Source organism: Wyeomyia smithii, chromosome 3 (genome assembly GCF_029784165.1).
Source record: "Wyeomyia smithii strain HCP4-BCI-WySm-NY-G18 chromosome 3, ASM2978416v1, whole genome shotgun sequence".
NCBI lineage: Eukaryota > Metazoa > Arthropoda > Insecta > Diptera > Culicidae > Wyeomyia > Wyeomyia smithii.
In genome coordinates this window covers 130,151,249-130,175,519 of record NC_073696.1, presented here as the reverse complement: position 1 = coordinate 130,175,519, position 24,271 = coordinate 130,151,249, and the positions used below count along the sequence as shown (strand labels likewise).

The 24,271-nt window shown below is 36.4% G+C and overlaps 1 protein-coding gene across 3 annotated transcripts in view; it reads right to left on the bottom strand.

Moving 5' to 3' along the window:
• Positions 1 to 327: 327 nt before the first annotated feature.
• LOC129727086 (uncharacterized) overlaps positions 328 to 24,271 on the bottom strand; it is a 42,081-nt gene continuing 18,137 nt past the window's right edge. For all 3 annotated transcript variants that reach the window (XM_055684528.1, XM_055684531.1, XM_055684530.1), the window contains exons 3-10: positions 9,479 to 10,018; positions 8,269 to 8,396; positions 3,740 to 8,214; positions 3,458 to 3,663; positions 3,016 to 3,300; positions 2,680 to 2,954; positions 2,519 to 2,621; positions 328 to 2,456 (exon numbers count right to left, since the gene is read on the bottom strand). In XM_055684528.1, coding sequence (XP_055540503.1) covers positions 2,270 to 2,456; positions 2,519 to 2,621; positions 2,680 to 2,954; positions 3,016 to 3,300; positions 3,458 to 3,663; positions 3,740 to 8,214; positions 8,269 to 8,396; positions 9,479 to 10,018 — 6,199 coding nt within the window. In that variant the 3' untranslated portion in view covers positions 328 to 2,269. The remainder of the gene's footprint in view (positions 2,457 to 2,518; positions 2,622 to 2,679; positions 2,955 to 3,015; positions 3,301 to 3,457; positions 3,664 to 3,739; positions 8,215 to 8,268; positions 8,397 to 9,478; positions 10,019 to 24,271) is intronic.

The window sequence follows — 24,271 nt, the reverse complement described above, 5'->3', positions numbered from 1 at the left end:
ATGATCGAAATGACAGATGTGATGCGATTGATCACCCAACAAAAACGTAGGATCTTCACATTGCCTGCACTTGTGAGCAGAACTCTGCATTCAGCAATAAGTCGTTAAAAACATCCTTTCACTGAAGTAAAGTGTTTACTCAAAACCAATTCAGGGCGGCGAAAAAATTTTCGAAATATAAATCCCTGATTTTCCCTGAAATATAACAGTAATTTCCCTGATATTTTTCAGCATTCAGCACAAAAAATGTAACATAGATAATTGATAGATTTGTAACTACTGTCATCCAACAGTTGCTGATAACTAAATGAGAATGAGGAATAATAATAAGGTTTAATTATTTATTTTGTTTTATTGATAGTTCTATTTTTGCAGTATCATGTAAATTATTCATTGACGTTTTCTTATGTTTTTTTTAATAAAACTTTACTATACCTGAGTTAAACTTACATCGAAACATAAGAGACATAACTTGGTGCTCGCTTATGATAACACTGTACTGAAATCTGGAGTTTTCTCAGATGGCATTTAAGACTTCAAAACCAATTTATGGTGACCTTTAGTACGAATGAACATAAAACGAGAATTAAAGCTCTGCTGTACGAATAATCAATATAGAATACCTAGTTGTAGAGGAGAGAATATGGTCCATATTGAATATGGTCCATATTAATATAAATCAAATTTGGACTGATTACATGCAATTCAAAACAGTGGAACATTAAAATAATCGATGTAATAATAGTTGATTCAAAACTGTGGTTATATTCAGTTCCTTTGCCTTACGAGCATTTCTGATATAACGCATGGTATTTATTTTGCGTTTACCATAACCAACTATCGATTCTCTTTGATTAGCTTTTGGCAGTAAATATTTTCTATTTAATGTTGGTTTATAATGCGATATACTGGATGTTTGCTGTTTCCGTTTGTAGTTATATTTTTGTTTCATTATATTATTCTAGTATATAGGATGGGAGCCCTGCGCACAGGCATTTAAGTTATTTTCTCCTCTTTTGTTGATATTGATATATGTTCCCACTCACGGACTATTCAATAGTGTACAAAACTTGTCTGGTATAAACAAAGGTGCGAGTAGAAAGAAATTATTAATTTGTAAATTTATCTAACAATCAATTTAAATAGTGAGGTATTTCAACTAAATTATTGAAACCAGACTAAAGATTACGCTGTCTTTTTTTACAAACTGAAATCTAAGTCAATTGTTCGGCACAGATATGGTGGCACAAAGTTCAGTGAAATTTTCAAAACAAATTTTCTCGAATATAGTTTATTTTATCTACTACCAGTCGCTACACACAAAACTACCGAGATTAATTATTTTGGTGATAATTTACTATTCATAGGCGGTTATGCATTCTATCTACTAGGATTATTCATCAGTACTACTTTTTTATTATAACTACACTCACTGAAATGAGCTGTGTTATCTCTATTTTATTTGTACAATGTGTGTGGCTTAATTAGAGTCACATGTTTTCCAGCACGAGTAATTATTTTCAATCGTGACTAACTTTAATTATTTCAATCGCAATTAGAGTCACATGTTTTCCAGCACGAGTAATTATTTTCAATCGTGACTAACTTTAATTATTTCAATCGCAATTAGTTGTTTCGTACTACTATTTTAGCTTGTATCTTGTGCAGAGTTCAAGTTTTTTGAAATTGTAATTTTAGTATTATTCACAACTTGCATTGCGGTAGTTTATTTTATATGATGCCACTCTATCCAACTTGGCTAGTTTAATTTTATAATGGAAGTCATGTTCTAAGCTTACTTATCTATGTATGCTACACATCTTTAGTATTTGTTATATACTAACGAGTAATAATTTGTGTGTCAATTATGTTTTACGAACTCGACTTTGATACATTACCGAGTATTCCCTAACATCTTTTGCAGACAATGCAAACAATAATTAAAATAACAAACGAGTATCCAAACGAACAAAATGATGTTTGACGCAAAATAAGCCTCTGTTAAAACAAATAACCATAACACAAGCATATCTAAACCAAGATGGAAGAACTTTTTCAATGGGAATAATACTGTTTTTTTATTTATATGTATAATTGAAATCCGCAAAAACGAAACGCAACGGAAATGTTCAATATTTATGGACTGAGAGTCGATAATTGTCAATTTTTTTATTCTATCTATACTTGTATAGAGGTTAATGTAAAAATGTCTTATAAGTTTGTTTTCTTTTCTCTTTGTGTTATGTATACAATATTTAGTGTAATATTTCTATACAAACTGAAAGCGTTGTCTCACCTGTCGTACTAATTTTTTCTTACCCTTATAGGCGATAGTTATGTTTTCAATGAGCCGAGAGAAGTGGGCTGGCCCATCCCTTGCAAGCATAAATGTATCTCTTGCCTTACTAAGAAAATCTATGAAATCACTGTAATGTCTCGGAGATATATGCGATAGCCTGTTGAAACGAGGAAGAACATGAATTATATAAATCACACAAAAATAAGTTTATTTGTTTACCTGGAATGAGTAGTATTGACGTAGGCAGATACCGCAGCTTCAAGAAGCTGATTCAATGGTTCTCGATCGTAACTCAACTTAATACACTGTCGCATGTTGTTACCTGCAAATAGGAAATTGTTGTACTAACATTATTTTTTCGGTAAAATTGTTTTGCTCACCTCTACCATGTGCGTTAAAATTATGCATTCCCGGTGTAGGGACGCTACAGCGACGTAAAATGTCTGATAATACGGTAGCACATTGTACATTTTTGATCACAAGCGGAATCATCTTTGATAATTCAGCTTTTCCAAGTGAATGAGATAAAGCACAAGCCCAATGAATATCATTTATTGCAGGGTGAGTGTCCTGGTTGTAGGCTAATTGAACATTTTTCATTGCCAGCATCGCCAAATTATAGGCTCGCGATGGATAGCCTCGATGTTCCATGTATCTGAAATTAGTTGGTTCTCATGAAAAAAAATTCTAATCGAGAATCTATAGATGCTATGTACCTTGCAATAGTAAACAGCTGACTTGAGGTCATTATGTGAGTTGCAGCATCAATGACAATGTGGTAAGCTGTTTCGAATGCCATTGCATCATTCTCGCATAAAGTCAAGGCATTAAGTGCACAGTTTGGAGGATCTTTCGTAGCGCACTGCAAGGCCAATGTTCGTGCACAATTGGAAAGCTCATCTTGCTGTCTAAAGCTCAAGTTTAAACGCATTATAGTGGAATGTGACATTATTGTTGTTGCCACTGGTCCTGTAGCTTCTGTTGGCGTAAAAAGATGATACCTGAAAAGAAAAACAGAATGTAGTCATCATAGATTTGTACATAATAATATAATTTCCGTTTCTTCTAGTGAATGTTTAGAAAAAGTTACTGTTTCGGTTCAAGTGTGAGTTTCATGTTTATCAACACTAATTTCACTTAGCATAAAGTTACCCTTACCAATTCTGCATGATGGACATCAGTGCATCCAGTCCAACATGGGAAGCGCAAGTAACCAACCATCGAACCATTTCTCGTCGACGCCAGTTCAAGCATGTCAATGTCATACGCATAACCTGCAACCCAAGTTCAAAAGCAACACCCAACAATGTTTGACTTCGAGGACCGTTTTCCGGTGTAGCGAAACGAAAAGCGTCTTGTGCGAGCTAAAAAAAAACGCAAGTAAAAATTAAAACATGTTCAATTTTTATTTTTCATTTTTTGTTTAAAGCTTTCACTCACTTTGAATAAATGTGAAGAACTGTGAATGTTTCGACGAGCATTCTCAAGTACAGCTGACAAGCGTTTCGTATCTCCTTTAGCGGCACTAAGCATAGTAGAGCTTAGTGAGCATTGTTGCGTTTCCAGGTGTCCTAAAGTCCACCACCGAGGGTACGGCGAGTGCATAAAGTTGTTGTGCTGCATTTCAATTCCATTTACAGAACCTTCGCTGATATTTTCCAGTATTGGAAACCGCATGGCACGAAGCCCAATGTTGAAAGCCAGATCAGGATATTGATTGAGGAGAGATGCAAATAAAAAGCGGGCAAGTGTGTGCATCGGAACCGATTCCGGATGAACCATTTCACCAAGTCCGCTAGTTGAGCCACCATCTAGTAACTGAATGCTAAGTCGCTTAAGAACATCAATCAACATCTGATCAAGGTCAATATTACGCAGACGGGATATCAACTGATCCTGTTGTTTGCATATTACGTGCTGTGCATAGAGACCGTGAGGCATAATTCTCTGTTTACTCAGTGCTAAAATTGCTGCCTCGAATGCTAACGTTAAGTACGTTTCGTACCTGTCGTTAGTTCCTGGTACCGGAATGTGTCGATATTTGGGCGGAATTATATTGACGTCTTCTGGGGCCGTGTTGGTGCCTTGGCCATTCCCGCTGACCCCAATTTCATATGCCATCCGGCTTATTTCATTCACCATTGCTTCTGGCATAATACAGGTCTCAGTTAAGCAGTCGAAGATACAAGCTATCGCATCAAGAGGAAATTCTACTTCACAACCAATACTACAGTCAATACATTTTGATAAACAGTTGGTTTTTCGGTTTATTTTTACTGGATCAAAAACTGACGTAACCTTCGAGGATGAGGTTCCGTAGTTAACAGAGTTATGTTTTGATTTAGAAGCGCTGGCCCCGGAATTTGAAGACTCAGCACATTTTTTGTACAGAGCACAATCGGGTTCATGGATTTTAACTGCAGTGACAGTGGAAGTATTTGATGGATTCGTAGCAGACACAGAAGAGGAAGAATTAGCTGAAAAATCTCGGTTACATAGTGTCGCAGGAAGTGGAGGCATTTTGGAAGCAGATTTTGTTGAACAACTAGGTCCGGCCATTTCACATTCATGATATGGTACCGGTGGTCGTTCATAAGGCTTTGGCATACTACGCGATGTGCTCGGTCCTGGCATAGATGATGGGCCCATTACATGCGACGTTGGACCGTTATATAAGGCCTTATACATACCGATAGAATTAGAGTGCATTCCACAATTGCATGGTGTTGCTGGTGGTAGAAATTGAGAAGATGCTGATGGTCCAGCAGTCTGGACATTGAATTGTTTTTCAAGCGCTTTTGCTTGGGCTACCATTTTGCAGCACATATTTTTAATACAACATTGAGATTTGTCATGTTGGGTGCACGGAATTTGCGATTTCGGTAATACATCTTGGGGATGATATGGAGCCAGTGGTGGTGGCGGCGGTGGTGGCGGTGCAGTTTGTAGTACAGCTGACGATGTAGATGGCCCCGGTACAGGCGGTCCCATACCAGAAACACCAGGTGGCGGTGGCGGTTGTGGCTGAGCAATTTCTTGTCGGTCGTCCTTATGTACAGGGCAATTGCACTTTGGTGCTTTACCCGCGGATTGATCAGTTGAGCCATGTGAGGGAGGCATTACAGCAGGCGAAGGAATCACATGGTTTTGCGAATGTAAATGGTGAGAAGGTCCTGCTCCGTGGTGACCTTGGGGAGGCCCCATCAATGGGGGCACGCCCTGTTGATGGTGATGATGGTGCATATGTGGTGGATGCTGTGGTGGTTGCATATTAAATTTCATATACCGATAATCACGATTACAGTGTGGCTGAGGATTGCGAAACATTTCTGCCGATGGCGGAAAAAATGGATTACACTTTGACGAATGGCACACCATCCCGTTGCGACTGTTTCGGATCATGTTGTTGTAATAATTATATTTGGAAGAAGAACCAACTGATTCATAATAGCACTTGATTTGCAAGCATTTTGAGCAGTCTTTTTTCATTTGATGATGCTGGAATTGTTGTTGTTGTGGAGGTGGCAGAGGCTGAATTTGATGAATGTGTGTTGGACATTGACAATTTATCTTATTACTGTTTGCCGGCTGTGATGGACCTACAACTGGTGGCGGAGGAGGAGGCATTTGCGAAAAGGCATCCTTTTTTCGCGAAGAAGATTGAGGGGTCGGATTAGATTCAGCTGGTTTGCTATTCTGGCAACTACATACAACTTCCGCTGGTTTATTGTCTGCAATCTTTGGTTTGTGACGATGCCATAGAGCTTGAGCGTCGCGTTGAATTTCTCTCATTGTACGAACAACACTTACAGATAACCTCAACGCAGCTTCTATATGACCATGTGAACGTAATGAATCAACACGAGCGGCAGTCATCGATATCTGTTCATGCCATAATGGTTGACCAAGGGCATTGAAATTCGACTTCGAACTAGGACTATTAGATATCATTTTACTAGAACCAGCTATTTGTACCGAATTACGACTTGATAGAGAATAATTATCCGACTCGAGAATAAACTTGAGGTGATCATTATCCCAAGTCATATTTACTGCATCTAATGCTTTGTGGAAAATCGTTCTTGGAGTTTTGTTGGAACTCTTGCCAACCCAGTTTCCATTATTAAGTTTTAAACGTTTGCATGGTCTGGCGTTGTTATCATTATTTCGTTCATTTTGTTGTGGCCGCTTACTGGGGCATTCTACTAACCTTGACGGTCCTGGTTGAGGTTCATCGACTTCCGGCTCAATTTGGTTTGGTTTGTTGATTTCATCATCTTTAGGCGCGGAAGATGGTTTTTCGTTACTCGCATCCCTGGTTGGATTACATTCGTCAATTTTCTCGGGTTTCTCTTCACTGCTAACACAAGCATCCATGTTATTATGACTGATTGCAGAAGAACATACATCGCTTAAGTTTTCATTATCTTTATGACATTTACAATCATCAATTGCGTGTTGAGTAATCGATTTAGCTATAGAGGCAGAAGTCAACGGCAATCTTCCTAACCCAGATGGACCTGGAACAGCGAGATCTTCGAAGTTACTCAAAATGTTTTGTTTTCCTAATATATCACAGTGTTTATCCAGCTTGTCATCGCCAGTGTCCATTTCATGCTCTTTTATTGGCTCACAGCCTTGGTTGGCGTCTTCAGTGACTAAAAAGCTTGATGCATCGCAGTCGAAAAATTTACTCGGTTTGATTTCATCAAAAAATACCGGACGATTACATTCACATTTCTCTTCGCCGCAGATGCAAGGATTACTATTGAAAAAACTCTCTGATTCGATTGATTTTCCACTGACGACACCACTTGGCCCTGGTAAAGGATTATCGTTATCAGCGTCCATCGATTCCCTTGAACTGTCATCATTTTCTGGCAGAATTGGATTTAGATCGCTGTTTTCATTTAATAGATTCATATTTATGTATCCATTGTCCTCTGGTTTATCAGCTTTTCCATTCACTCCGAAATTAATATCTTGAAGAATATTGTGCACCTGATCCACATCTTCTTCCAAGTTATCACGATTCGGCTCATGATGAGCATTTTGATTCTCGTTATTATGATTATCATTATTTTCAACTTCATTACTCTCTTCTATATCCTCGTCGGAATCGGAATCGGACTCTGAGCTATCATAATTTTCATTTGCACCGTTGTTTGGCCTGTCAAGAGCTGGCCCGATCAGGTTCATCTCATTGTAATTTCGTCGACGATTTGGATTAATGTTGTTCTGATTATAATACATCATATTTCTTAAATTGTTTTCCCGAAAAAATCTGTTTCGGTCTCGTTCTCTTTCACGGTTGGATCTCTCACGAATACTTTCTCGTGTAGATGTTCTTAAATCCGGATCTTCCTGAGGACATACTTCACTTTTGGACCATTTTTCTAGAAGTGCCTTCCAGTGTAGTCTTTCCACATGAGTGGATTTCGGGTTTAAGACTATACAAACCCATAGTGCCCCCAACTGGTCCCATAACTGGCGACACTTTTCTGTCATTGGTGTTCCATGATTCTTCCATAATACCAATCGGGGATCATTGAGAAATTGTTCAGTGATTAATGTTAACATACGAGCTCCATTTGAATCTTGTGCACGTAGCATTTCGCGAACCTTACCAAACAGTGAATTTAGATGTTTACTGCTATAATAGTAACTACCTTGGCCGAGGTAAGTCTTTACAGCTTCACAGACCTGAGTTTCATCCAAGTGCCATGAATGATCATCATCCTTTGATGCACCAGCTGTAGGATCAGGAGCTCCACAAATTGAGTTGATTTCCGAACGTTGCTGTAAAATTTCATCTGCCAGTCGCTGGGCTGTCGGTAACACTTCAGTGTGATGTTCTGAGATCAAGTACTGTATAAATTTTTGCAATTGTTGTCGATTCATTTGAAGTAGTGTTTCTGAAGTAAGAAAATTGTTTAATACAAAAAAGTGTAAACATAAAAATAAATTACCTGAAATAGGAACTCTTAGTTTTACTGTTTCGGCATTTCGTATTCTATACAGAGCTAATGCAACGACATGATGGCACCAGAAAATATCTTTTGTGTCACAACTACAGGTCACCGATGTAATTTTACATCTGCAAATAAAAAAAGTATGAAATGTTATATGTTATGAATTTCCATTTGTTCTAAATATGCCATTCACAAACTATACTAGACGTGCCCCAGCAAACCAGAAGTCGTATAAGGATGTTTATTCTAAGTCGCTCAAATGTGTATCAAAATGAAATTACTTAAAATGCAACATTAAATTTGTTTATATCGTTTGGGATTTAAATTTCATAAAACGAAGTCTTAAGTTATGCATGATGCAATTTAACGTGTCATAAAAATCGTAAAATGCGTCATTTTTCTAAGTCGTATACAATGCAACTTAGTTTCAAGTAAGCTATATAAGACAGTCCAGAAGTTATGAAAAATCGTAATCAAATTTTTGTTCCAATGTACGTATATGGCCTCCAGATTTGTATATATTTTCGCATTTCATGCATTTTATATGGTTATTTTTTACCAAGAATGGAACCCGAGTTATGTGAACCAAATTGTTAGCAGGGGTAATATATAACAAACATGAGCACAATCGTTAGTATTTATCTCGAGTAAGCGTCAATTATTCAAAGAAGTAAATCGCATTAGAACTATGTGTAAATTATGAAACAATTGTAAAATGATTGTAATATTCCCATGATGGAAAATGTCCTATTTTCTCAATAAAATTCAAAAAGAATTCCTCTCAAAACCGTAATGTGCAAGGGCTGCTTATACATGTGGCTAACTTTGTTCGTTCACCATTAAAATGAATAGTCGGTCTAGATCGATGGAACCTGTCACCGAGCAAAGCTTTCGCTATTTAACTTTTTTTTTTCTCTGCAGAGAGAGGATATATTTTCCCATTGCTTGCAAAGCAACCATCAATCAACACAATTTTTCATCCCAGTTCGGCTCGTTCTTTCGATACGCTGAATGCCCAGTCACCGGTGGTGCGCGGCAGACTACCAAACCAACATCCGATGATAAAATGAGTCATTTTCCATTTGAACCTTTTTCCTTATGCTTCGATTCGCTTACCCAATCATTCTGTGACCATCCTCTCAATCACTCATTCTCACTCTACGTGTGTTGCCTAGTCATTTCTGGAGAAAGAATTACTAACACTTACCTATCGAAACTGACTGACACTTTGAACTTTTTGTTCTCCTCCATATTGCCTGCACCTGAAGATGACGGGGTTGAAATATTGTTGAATCCATCACGATCAATATTTGGATTATTGTTGTACTGTGGTGGAACGGGCTGGGCAATTCCGGGTGGTTGAGGAATTACCACGGGACCACCAACTCCCATCACACCCGGTGGAATGGGTGGCCCGGGGGGCAACGGTGCTTGATGTAGGGGTGGAGGCGTGAGCGGACGATGGTTGTGCGGATTATGATGGTGGTTATTGTGCCCGATGTAGTTATTATGCTGGTGACTGTTACCAACGTTGGGGTATTGGTAGGTAAGGTCATTACGAACACCGGATGAACCTAGCGATGAGGACGAAGACTGACGTTGCGCGTGATTGGGTGGGTATGTCCACACAATTCCGCTTAGATGGAACCCAACTTGAAGTACATCCTCCACGCATCCAGACTCGACTAGCTTGAGGCCAGCGCAGAAACTGAGGCTCTGAGGTTCCACGGAGTTCAGTGAAGAAACCCTGTAAAATATTGACATGCATTAATTATTACGTTTAATTACTAAAGAGTGGTAAATTATTCTCTATCATACTTCGAATTAAACTCTTGGGTTTCATTATTTGTAAAAGTTTAGTGAAATCGTCAATTTCAAAATGACCATATCTTTACAAAAACTGAATAAATTTGAACGCAACAGGTTTCCTTTTACTGGAAAAGTTTCCTAGCTTATTAGAATTACCTACAACTAGAACTAAGTGTTAAAATGTACCTATCTTTTTCTGACATTTGATATATTTACATGTTGCTAATAAATTAGAACTCATTTCGAGTTTATTGGTACCCGCGTCAAGGAAGTGTGGAACCTGAGAATATACCCTCATTTGAAAAGTCCGATGACATCGAATGGGTTGATTCTACTAAGATTCAACCCCATGACCACTCGATTGTCAATGCGGATTAATTTCCAACACTTGTGGCATTTTTTCTACTTGTAATAATCGAAACAAGCTGCCCTCCTATTTCCAATACGCTTTTTACCACCAAACATTTATATGATGTTTGGTGAATATCGGTCAAGGTGTTCCAAACAATAATTTACAATTTTGTTCAAAGTTGCAGATATTAGACACCAACCTAAAAAATTAAACCCGAATTCATTTATTTGTCTATTTAAATAGTCAGTCATGTATCAGGGTAGCGAAAAAATTTTCAAAACCAAATTCCCCGATTTTCTCTGATATTCCCTGATATATAACATGAATTTTCCTGATATTTTTCAGTATTCGGCACAAAAAAGTGCAACGTAGATGAACGCAACTCTAAAATTTCAGTGGAAAAGAAATTCGATTAGATATAAAACTGAACGTCAGTTTTTGCTCTAAAGAGCCGCTTAAAAAATAACCGCGTATCGGTTAAAAAAATTTCCATGATTATTTTCCAGTTTTCCCTGATCGAAAAACATCAATATTCGTGGAAGGCACAGAGCGGAAATGCAACAAGATTGAATTCAGGAGTTTTAGAATGCTAACTACAGTTACTGTTCGCTAACTGGACACGCATGAACTGGGTTTCTTTTTAACTGGGCGCTCGCTGACTGGAACGATTCCTAGTTGAAAGACAACCAACGACAATGATCAAAACGATCGGGGGGTATGCGAATGGAGAACATTTAAGGATGATGCTGTTCCTTGATGGTTTCGCGGTTGTTTGGTCATTTTCGGTTGTTTTCCAGACACCGGAAGTCGCCATCTTAGAAATCGAAATGGTGTCTGTGCTCGCTTTTTTTTTCTGTTCATCATTTTGGTGTCGGATATTGGGTGGATATCGGTCAGAGTACGGAGAAGTGCCAAAAACCACCATAGAAATTTATTTTCGATTTGTTTAAGAACCCTTCCTTTGAGAAGAGGGAGGGATGTCGAATTATTACGAAAACATTTTTTTGCTCCTTAAAATCTAGACATGCCAAATTTGGTTCCATTTACTTGATTAGTTCTTGAGATCTGAAGAAAGATGTGTTTCATTTGTATGGCAGCTCTCTCTTCCAGAAGAGGGAGGGGTGTAGAAATACCATGAAAATTTTTTTTTGCTCCCAGAAATCTTAACATGCCAAATTTGTTTTATTTTGCTTGATTGGTACTCGAGTTGTGCGAAATTTGTGTTTCATTTGCATAGGTCCCCTCCATTCCAGAAGAAGGAGGGGTCTCGAACCACCATGAAAATATTTTTTGGCTTTAAGAACTTTTACATACCAAATTTGGTTCCATTTACTCAGAGGGGTTGCGTGGCTCATTTCTTTACATGTGCACTGTCATTCACTTAGGTTCTTTTTCCTTGAATTAGAGAAGAAAATCAAACCAAAGTGTTTCAAGCTTTGAATTGAAAAGCCTCGCTAACATGCTTACTTGTTTTTTACATTTTATTTTATTTAGATAATTGCATATGTTTGGATATTAAGGATCAGAGTACCAGTGCACATGTTGCACAGGTGGACCCGACGCCACTGCATTTACTTGATTAGTTTTAGACATGTGAAAAAAATTGTGTTTCATCTGTATGGCAGCCCTCTTTTCCAGAGGGGGGAGGGGTGTCGAACTATCAAGAACATTTTCCTTGCTCCCAAAAACCTTAACAAGCCGTATTCGGTTGTATTTGCTTGATTGGTTCTCGAGTTGTGCGAAGTTAGTGTTTGATTTGTATGGGACCCCACATTGGGGAATCGCTGGCCATCAGCCTAAATTTTTTTGCGTTAGCTGTTTCCAAATATTTTTCCTTTCTTGCTATAATATCCAAATGTTTAAATCCAAAATTTGAGCGCAATATCATAAAATCTGATTTTTCATGACTTTTCGAAGCTTGGCATACTGACGTTTTTTGACATATTTTTGAAAAAAAGTACATAAATATGAAACGCTCTGCAGCTCCAATAATAGCTTGGATCTTTTTGACGGTAATGAAAAAGTTGTGCAAAACAAATCTGTTTTATTAGATATTGTAAAATTTGGTCATAATAGGCACGACACAAAAAAAATAATAAAAAGATGGTTTTTTTTTTGTAGCAAAGCAGCTTAAAAATTTTGTCGCGTAGTTTGACACGGTTGTGACTACATCCAAAATTTAGGTAAAAAGTAAGCTTTCAAATGCTTATTGTCCGCAAAACTGCGCAAATTGTCTCTTTAGTGAGATATGCGATACCGATTTTTTCATTATATTTTTTCAGCTTGAAATTTTATCTACGATTTAATTTAATCGAAACCAGTATTATGATGAAAACTTTCGATATCGACATTAATCCGTAATGGATAAAATATAATTTTGGGCCAAAATCACACACGTACCACGAAATTTATTTTCGTTGATCAAAATAACGGTCAATTCAAATAAGTTTCAGCCTCATGGAATATTCCCGATGCAGCGGTGGTGGCGCTGATGTGCTTTTTCCCTTCGAACTCAGTTTACAGTTGTCGCGCGCCATGCTGCCTAAACAGCAGAAAGGCTGAACATTTATCTTTTGCGGAATATGTCTGGCAGATGTCGCACAAGCTAGTAGAAATGCTCATTTTCTTAGAATTTTGTACGGAGTGGTACGTCTGTTTGTCTGTGATTAAACGTGAATGAAGATTATTAGAGTTACGGAATATCTTCGCTTCATGGTGGGATTCGTTGTTTTTAATGGATGCTTTCATATCAGCTGGGATTCAAGCGCTCGCGAAAATCTGAGTTTAAAATACAGTATTAAGCCACCAAGAAAAACATTCAGGTAAGATCAAATCGATGTTTCAGGGCAGCAATATCAATTAAACCGCAATACTATCTATAGGAAGGATGACTGAAGAGGCTCAAGAGAAGATTAATTAAATATGCTTGATAACACAGTGCAACAAATTTTTTGCCTTGGCTTCTATGTATGATTTTTTGATGAAGTTTAATGCGAAAATAAATTTCCCGGAGTTTGAACATATTTCAACTTAAGGGGCAACAATGGCGCCATTTTGAATTTTTGAGAAACTGAAAATTTTTGAGGTTTTTTCGATGCCATTTTGTTTTAAGACCAAATATCAAAATTCTAAGAGTTTGTCCACATATTAGCATCTTTTTACCCATCTTTAAAAAAAAAAACCGATCTTAAATCGAACAAAAACTGAGCTCAAAACGGTGATTCTACGAAACCGGTTTTGGCATAGTTTCAGTATATTTCACAAAGCAAAATAATATCGCTTATTTCTGAGTATTAATGGTAATTCGCTAATATCTTAAAAAGGTAGTCAAATTATATCTTATTTTGAGTGAAAAAGTCTCAGAAATCGAATGGTAGGTGTCTGATCAACGTAAAATGTCAGCAAAATGTCGATTTTGCCCCAATTACCCTACAATACTAAAATAGGTTTATCTGCTGACATTTTACGTTGATCAGACACCTACCATTCGATTTCTGAGACTCTTTCACTCAAAATAAGATATAATATGACTACCACCTTAAGATATTAGCGAATTACCATTAATACTCAGAAATAATCGTTATTATTTTGCTTTTGTGAAATATACTAAAACTATGCTAAAACCGGTTTCGTAGAATCACCGTTTTGAGCTCAGTTTTTGTCCGATTTAAGATCTGTTTTTTTCAAAAGATGGGTAAAAAGATGCTAATATGTGGACAAACTCTTAGAATTTTGATATTTAGGCTCAAAACAAAATGGCGTCGAAAAAACCACAAAAATTACCAGTTTTTCAAAAATTCAAAATGGCGCCATTGTTGCCCCTTAAGTTGAAATATGTTCAAACTTGGGGAAATTTAGTTTTGCACAAAAATACACAAAAAAATTATATATAGAGCCAAGGCCGAAAAAACAGTCAATTTTTGTTGCACTGTGTAATATTTCACTTGCAAAAATAGTTGAGGGCCATCCACATACCACGTGGACCGATTTTCAACGATTTTGACCCCTACCCCCCATGGACAAATGGCCAAATAAATTCTTTTGTTTAGGTAAGAACCGTGGACATTACAAAACTACCACCACCCCCCCCCCCCTCCCAAGTTGTCCACGTGGTATGTGGATGGCCCCTTGAGAAAATTCCAATCATGATAAATTCAATCATCTTCTTATTTCTACAGATCCAATAAATAACACTCAAATATCCCGCACTTATTTTGAAACGGTGAAAAATTATTGTAAAAAACTTCTAGATGAAGTAATATTTCTAATGTAGAAAACAATTGCAGAATCAGGAAAAGCTGATGGCGTTGCTTGTGGTCAAAGATCATATAATTCTATTTAATGAAACAGTAAGGGGAAAAGTGCCAAAAAATAATTTAAAAAAATATAAAAATTGGATCACGTGTTTTATGGACGGCCCCAAATAAAAAAGGATGCCGGATTCGTGTTTAGCACTCCAAAATTATGTAAATACCATGTTTTGGTCGCATTTATCGACACTTTTTTGCGTGACCAGACTTTGTATGAAGTCGCCCCACTCTGGACCCCTATCTTCCAGAGAAGGAAGGGTGTGAACCACCATAGAAATATTTTTTTGGTTTTGAAAACTTTCACATGCCAAATATGGTTCCATTTACTTGATTAGTTCTCGAGATGTACAGGATTTTGTGTTTCATTTGTATGGGACCTCTCCCTTATGGAAGAGGGAGGGGTGTCGAACCACTTCGGACATATTTGTTACCCCTAAAAAACATTCGCATGTCAAACTTGGTTGTATTTGCTTGATTGGCTCAAGAGCTGTGCGAAATTTGATTTTCATTTGTATGGGACCCCTTTTAGAATAGGAAGGAGCCTCCAACTATCTTAGTAGCCTTTCCCGGCCTCTAAAACCCCTACATACAAAATTTCACGCCGATCAATAGTTTCCGAGCCTATATGGATCAAACAGACAGACAGACAGGACTGAATTTTTGTATGTTTAGGATATGTAAGATGATGTCATTATAATTTATTCTGTTATTATGATGAAAATAATTTTGTTTTTCGAAAAAAATGCAATTTTTTATCTTCGTTTCCCGAGCACCTGCACCTGCAACAGTCCCAAAACTTTGAATTATTTTTATTGACGTGTCTATTTTTGAAAAGAAATATAGAAAAAAATATATCAGTGACAGTTACTTCTATTTTTATCATACTGAAATCCTGTATCCGTGTTATTGTATTAAAAAATTTATTCGCAGGATTGTGAACTTTTTTAATAATCGTGCAAAAAACTAGTTGAAAATTGATCTACTTAATGAGCTTGTTGTAATTTTAGACCTTCGTCATAAATCTTATACCAAACACATTAAATGATTGAAACGAAAAAAATACATATTTTTCCTTCCCAAAAAATCGTGACACATTTCGTGGCTTCCCAGTTACTCTCTATGTACGAAGCTAGTCTACACTGATCTGTTAGTTTACGGAAATGAAGAAGATTTCTAGCTCAAAAATTTCAAAGTCCCAGAAAGCCTAATATTTTTCCGAGATAACACCAAATCTCGACGTTTCATGCATTTTTAAGACATTTGGCAATAAAAAAATTTCGATATCGACAATTTCATGAACTAGGGTAACGGGGGTATTTTGGCCCACCCTGGATCATTCTACGTGTTTTATTCGATAAATTCAATAAATATTAGAAAACTATGGATGCGAAACATTGACTCTTGGTAGCATTATTCTTATAATATCAACTCATCTTCTGAAAGCTATTGTGACAAACATTTATGCATTTTAAACTATTTATTGGTATAGTAACATCAATAAAATACCATAGAAACAGCTTTTATACTCTAACATGGCATGGCCGAAATATGTTTGTCTCTGATTAAAGCGAACATATTTTGGCCATGCCAAGTTTTGACAGCTCTTTGTTAACCATTCGACTGTTGCGTGCTGAATGAAGAAGCTGTTTGTAGCAATTTACAGGTAAATATTTTTTAATTTATTACATTTTACGATTTTAAATTGGCTGAGAATGCCTGTAAAACCGCTATAAGCCCGATTTTTTTATTTTCAAATGCCTATAATCACGACAGAAAGATGTCTTCCTCAAATCCACTATTTTTGCTGCCAAAAGATCTATGACTTTCAAATATATAAATCATTCCGAAATATTTCCACACACGGCTCCAAATACACAGGTGGGCCAAAATATTTTATTAGAACTTCGTATTAATTTTGATATTTCTTGGGTATTTTTCAACAAATTGCATTGTAGAATGTTGTTTGTCAAAATAAACACTTAGCTCTTAACAATGGTATGATAGAGCAGGTATTTAGTTATGTTCAAAAAAACGGGTTTTTATTTTTAAATAAATTGTACCATCAATTTCTAAAGCCGGCCGAAATACCCATCGATATTTTTCGTGAAACATGGACCGCTTTGAGGCGCATGTTTCCAAAGTCCGACTCAGCAGAAACTTTGCATGGAAGCTTTTTTCGAGAAGATGAAACTATTGAGCGCTACTTCTATGCGATATTCGAAGGTCTATTTTTCTTCATACAGCTCATTGCCGCCCTAGTGTACAAACTACGAGGCAAAGCAAGAGAAAACGGACCTTGCCATACAAAGAAGTGATGTAAACAACATATTATTGTACAGAATAATGATTTTATCAACCAGAAATACACATGACAGGTTTAAGTTAAATCTAGAGGCGGTAGATAAATTCTTGTTTTGTTTAACTATAGGCCGATTCATGTTCAGCGTAATAACCCGGTTAAATACTACACTTCAAGTAAATTCAATACATTTTAAGCATTTTACAACCTATTCGATCAAATATGATTGAGTTTTGACGAAATTAGAGAAACTTTACAAAAATGAAAGTGAATCTCGTGAATTTTGTCTTTGAGGAAACATGAACACTATGTGGTATTGTATATACAAAGATAGAGGACCCTATTTGGTGAAAAAAAAATCCTTCTACGCATATGGCCAAAATTCAACTACTAGAGAGTACACTAAGGTCGCTTTTTACGCGGGTTTTTTTCACGCGGATTCCGGAATTTACTCGTTTTTTTTACGTGGATTCTGGAATTTACGCGGATTCCGGAATTTACGCGGTATTTTTTTTGCGCGGATTTCGGTTTCTCTTCACTCGGATTGCAGAATTAATGCAGGTTTTTTTTACGCGGATTCCGGAGTTTACGCGGTTTTTTTTACGCGGATTCCGGAAATTACGCGGTTTTTAACGCGGATTCCGGTATTTACGCGGTTTTTTGACGCGGCACGTATCCTCCGCGTAAAAAGCGACTTTAGTGTAATACACTTTTATCGGTTATGTTTGCCTTTACCGAGGTCTAGTACAAGATGTATGATAGCTAGCTCAATTCTGTTGGTTTTGTTGGAAGGCTGAGGAAATTTCGTAATCAATAGTGTCTTAAAAACTAGAGAATAGGAAGCACTAAGAAAGGAACACATGTGGAATCAAATGTTTTTTGAAAACTAAGCTGCAATTTTCTCTCTGAAATGTGTGATAAACATGGATTAAATTAAACATTAGAGTCTGCTCTACAAGCTGTTCTTTGACACAAAGCATCTAACTCTTTCAGTTCAGCTGCTATTTCACTTTAAAAGCAATAAACTGCGCCTTCATTTAGTGTTGGAACCAGAAAAACTGAAAAAAGCGAATAACTTTACAGAGGTAAATTTTGGCCATATGCGTAGAAGGAAATGTCTCCCCTTAAAGAATTTCAAGTGAGCTTCCAAACACCCAGTACTTGTCCCATTGATCAATTTCACCCCATTCTACGGTATATGTAACTAGTTTTTGACTAGCCCCCTTAAAGTCGGAAAAAACATTTCTTTTTTTATGTTTTTAATTAATCTGAATTTTTTGTCGCATTGACTACAACTTTATAAAAAAAATAGAAAACTCGAAAAAAATCAATTACTATCAACCATAGCGTTGGAATATTTGTATTAGGGTCCCTCCCAAGCGTCACGTATTTTCTGGTCGTTTCCTTGTGACATTTTTGCTTTAGATAAGTCATACCGCGTCCTATGTTAAACAAATAGTCGTGAAGCTCTTGGTAAATTTAACAAATAAATTAAATTTCTTTCTAAATATTCCGGTGGAAGCGGATTTTCAACCCTTCTGCGTATTAGGACTAAGACGTTAAATAAATTAGACTTACAGGACGATATGGAGCCGCGAAGCTCTCTGTGCAAAGTGGGCCGCGAAGCTTTTCATATATTCATTGATCTATTCTCATTTTTTAAGATTTTTCATTGCACTAATACACGCAAAACTTTTCCTTATTACTTTAGAAGCAATAGCGCAAAATTACCTTTTAGGTAACAAATCCATTACTTAAAAAGCAATAAAATTCTTCCCCAGTCAAGTAACAACACATACTGTCATATATTTAGCACGTGTTATGAGAGTACGGCTATCTAATAATGGTCGTTTCAACCACATGCAACGTTTTTTCTGTCGAAAAATGCCCCCTCTCCACCTCAAGTCAAAAAAAATCACACACCGTCGCATAAATTGCACATGTTACAAGTTTTTTCAATCTCCAATTCATCCGGTGGGCGTGTATTAGTTCGCTCGTTGTATGCATACGGAGCAGCGAAAAAATATGACAAGAGCTGCCAAGCAACATTTTCCTCGTCATAGAGTATGCAAACGTTGATGATTTCAAAGACTTGAAATGCGCCTAAAATGACATCACGATCTGTAAACTGCGTTGGAGAAAAATAAAAACATTCGCTTTCTTGCAAGCTATTTACAGCACATAATCATTGGTTCATGAAAACTCATTTGGACCTGTTTGAATATACAAAACTCGTGCCCATCCAGAACAATATTCGCAACTTCGGCAACTCTGGTCAGACAGTATTACATATTTCCATTTCAAGTAAACACTGGGGGACGAAACGAAAGTGTTTCTAATTGGACATTTGAGGTTGACGGTTGAGATTCTGATTGTGTGTGAATGAAGGGAGACAAAAATGAACCAGATCGTTGCATCAATACAAATGCAGCGAGTGAAGTCTTGCCAACACATGCATTTCGGTGCTTGGTTGTATGTTCTCCTGCAGAAACACATACAAGCGTGTGGCCGTCATAATTTTTATTACTTTTTGTTTGTTACTTTTTGTGTATAATGCGCAGTCATAAGACACAAAAAGTAATACAAAATTGCCCAAAAGTAATAAAATATTCCCCGTTTGCGTTGGGTGTATGTTTATTTGCGTCAATCATAGTAGAATACATCTTGAAAACTATTGCTAACATCACAAATATAGTTATGTCATTCTAGTGTTCAATTTTTTTCTAAGAGCATTTCGTGACATCGTTGAATCAATACTTTCACAATATTTATTAAAAGGCTCATCATACTATTAACTGGCCTGGCCATGGCATATTCTGTTCTACAAGAATTTTATACAAAATTTTTTCGCGTTCTTATTGACCGTGTAGGAGCATAGAAGTTGAGTTTTTCTAGTAAATTTTCTGAAAATATGCGTTGTGAAACTAAATCGTTAACAAGAATTACCGAAGCAATTTCTCTTCTTTTTTCCAGCGTTTCTATATTAATAAGTAGAGACAGTGGTAATTCGCGGCAAAAAAGTTGAAAATTCGCGGGTGGTAAAATAGAAAATATTCAGATTTCGCGGTAATTTCGCGGCAACCTTTTCTCTAGAAAACGCCAAATGAAGTGCTTTTTTGGGTAAAAACAATAAAAAAAACTGTTTTAGTCAATACAATATACGGTATTTTAACCGTACGGTTCATGATTTTTTTGCAGAACGGACTGCTGTCAAACTGTTTTCAATCATATTTTGGGGTCGGCAGGCACGTATTATTCATATTATTCTGATTCACGCTGCATTCCGCATCTACCGACTTTCCAGGAATCTATAGATATATATTTGCCAACCGGAACCCGTCCACGTTTCGAATACTTACCAAAATTATAATATCAATCTCACTGTTACGTATTTTCAATATGCAAAAATGTTTGCTACTTGAACTAAGTAGGTAGGTAAATCTTTCAACTTCGATTTTGCATACTCTGGAACTCTATCATGCAGGTCTCCAATTACTAAAATCTTTGCTCGAAGAGGATCTAGTAACCGAAAAATCCGAAAACAATTCAACACAGGCTGACAAAATCTCGTTGTAAGAGAGCAGTATTACTATTACATCTTACTGGTTGTGTAGTAAAAGGCCTCCCGTTGCCATCGAGGTGAACTTTAATCTTTAGATTTGTCCGTGTTGCTGGTTTTCGCGGCATTTCGCGGATTTTTGGTAATTTCGCGGCCGATGCTGGATTTCGCGGAATTCGCGACTTCCGCGAAATCGCGATTTACCACTGTCCCTATTAATAAGCATGCAACGCGATTTATAACAAGGGAGAGTAAATGAATTCCAACCTAGTTTCCTTAGTGCATATAACAAAAACTGTTTTTGTACGGATTCGATTCTATTGGAATGGACGTCTTGATAAGGCTACCAAACAACACTACAGTATTTTAAAATAGATCTAACATATGTAACAAAGAGAGCTTTTATATTGTAGAGGTCTACGAAATGGTAGCTGAACCATTTTCTAAAACTTGGCATACTGTTGGCTTTATTGATGATCGTTTTGTAATGATCAATGAATGTTAACTTAGAATCCATAATAACTCCTAAATCTCTAATTTGATAACACCTTTCTACAGTTTGCCGTCCAAAAGTGCAACTGAAATGTTCAGGATTTCTTTTTCTTGTGTAGGATATGATATTGCATTTTTTTACGTTGAGATCAAGAAGAGTTTTTTACACCAACTGTAGAAAATGTCAACCTCTTTTTGGGATTGTTGGATGTCTGATTTGGTTCTTATTTCCATGTACAATTTCATGTCATCAATACTACAAGAGTAACGTCATTAACAAATAAAATGAAAAGCAAAGGGCCTAAATGGGAGCCTTGTGGAACTCTAGATGTCACTTTAACTGGTACAGAGAGGTGTCCGTTTAACCTAACCGTTTATGTTCTATTCGTCAAATAAGATTCAATCCATCTAAGTAGGCCTGACTCAAATCCAAATTTATTTGAACATAAGCATGGGAATATCTACTCTGTCAAAAGCTTTACTGAAATCCGTGTATAGAGTTTCCACGAAGTTGCCTCTGTCCATAGTCGCAAGAGAGAAAACAACAGACTCGAGAAAATTGGTAGCTGTAGACCTTCCTTTGTAAAAACCATGTTCGTTGCACGTTATGCGGTTCTTTACCTAATAAAATATTTTTTGGTTTACGATTACTTCAAAAAGCTTGGGGATACAGGATATCGGTAGTTTTTGATATAAGATCTCTTACCTGATTTAAAAATCGGTATAAGAAAAGATTTTTTTCCAGACTAATGGAAATTGTCCGGACGCAAGGGATAAGTTGAAAAGCCAAAACAAGAGTTCTACGAAAGCAGGAGCAAGATTTTTCATAAGTGAGGGTGGAATTCCATCTGGACCAGGACCTTCTGAAGCGTCCAGTTCTTTTAGTGTAGCGAGGATTTCTTGAACAGTTATTTGTTTAACAGATACGTTATTATTTGTTCATGCAAGTGCGAAAAATACTCAAAGTGTTTGATTTCGTCGCTATTTTTATACACTAAAGTCGCTTTTTACGTGGGGGATACGTGCCGCGTAAAAAACCGCGTAAACTCCGGAATCCGCGTAAAAAACCACGTAAATTCCGGAATCCGCGTAAAAAAAAATCTGCGTTAATTCTGCAATCCGAGTGAAGAGAAACCGAAATCCGCGCAAAAAAATACCGCGTAAATTCCGAAATCCGCGTAAAAAAAACCGCGTAAATTCCGGAATCCGCGTAAATTCTGGAATCCGCGTAAAAAAACCCGCATAAAAAACGACTTTAGTGTATACGATTTGAAGAAAACTTGCAAACTTGTTGCAGATTTGTTTGAGTCAATACTGGCAAAGTCTTCATATTGCATGCGAGATTGGAAGTTATTAGACTTCATTTTATCGTTTGCAAATTTAAAAAACTGTTCTGGGTCTGATTTCATTAAATGTTATTTTCCACCCTTGTGTTGTAATTCTATACGCTTTAGATATTTTAGTATTCAGTTCATTACATATGTTCAAATATTTGTCTAAATTTTCTTGGTCCTTAAGTTTTTTGTAAGTTTTGTGAGCTTTTTGTTTCCTATTTTTTAAATTTTCATTTTCCCTGGTAAACCAAATTGGATCTTTTGAGCTAGCCATTTTTTTAGATTTTGGTACAGTAGAGTGTATAACACCGTTGGTGGCGAACCAGCCTGTGACTGAAAGCCACCTTAATAAAGTAAAAAAAAAATATAACACCGTACAGTGAGCTAAATGGAAATGGAAAAACGGAAAAAGTGAAAAGTTTTCGTAATTTTTGTTTTAGATTACTTAGCAGAGAGTACGACCATTTTTGCTTGTTTAAACCTGGAAATTCTTCGAGACCAATAGACTTCTGAGCCGACCTTTGTTTTGCTAAGCTGTTGTTTGCATGTACATTGTGTTCGATTTTGTAGTATACCCAGTAAGAGAGCTTCATTGATGTGATTGAACGCTCCAAAACTAATGTGGATATATGATATAATTATTATTTGTCTTGTAGAGATAATTTACAATAACTATCAATGTTGAAAATTTCCACATGATTATGCGATTTTTTAACACAGACATCAAAAAAAAAAAAAAAAAAACAAACCAAGCGATTGACAACAATTTGTACGGTAGCGAATTAGAATGCAGGGGCGACTCGTGGCAGATTCTTGAAATAACAATTTGATAAAAATAAACCCAAATCATTCTACTTGTTAATTCTTAAAAATAAAAGTAATTATTTAAAAATAGAAGAATCTAATGACTAATTCATTACACGACTTTACCATATTTTCCATTTATGTCTCTTCTGGCATGTTTAGGACATGTTGGAATTAAGTGAAAATAATCAATGTCCAAATCATTTTTTTGCTTCTCAAGATTTACCTCCTTTTCACCTCAGAAATAATTCCTGGTTACGCCACTGGATCGTACAATAAAAAAAAGAAAAGGAAATATTTTTTATGTTCATTAATCGCAAATTTCAATAATTTTTTGTGATTTGATTATCCGCAAAACTCGATTACCCGGAAGGGTTTTTTTCTGATATTCCGGATAATCGAGTCCGACCTTTACAGTGAAAGATGTACACCAAATAAATGTTCTCTGGAAATCGTGATATGATAAGATGCTCACAAAATCTTTCATATCGAATTTCACCATTAACAAATTAGATTTATAGTGTAAAAAACCAACGTTTATAACAAAAAAAAAATTAATACTCAAATTTTTCGTAAATTTTTCTTATAATGATTTTTAATTCTGGCTAAAATAGTTTACATAACTCTATGCAATATACTGTATAAAAAATTTCCGTCGTTGAAAATTCGTTCTTTAAGTCGATATTTTTTTTTTTGAGTCGATGATCCCTTCAATATCGACTCCAGGAGGTTTTACTGTATTTGACAGATGCAATTTGAAAAACAACAAATATTCTTTAGAGGGTAACAAACAGAAATATTCAGAACTAGTTGAACGTTCCCGGCGATGCTCGGGATCAAAGGTTTTAAATTTAAGAATCATTTTTTTATAATTCATTACTGCTTTAGCACAACTCACTTAAAAAATATTTCACATCTTATACGTTCATCATCACTTTAAATACTTAAATATTTTGAGAACAGAACACACATAAACTGGAAGTCGCCATCGGATTTCCAAACGACGTATGGAGTTCCACTTTCGGAATTATTGAAACGGTT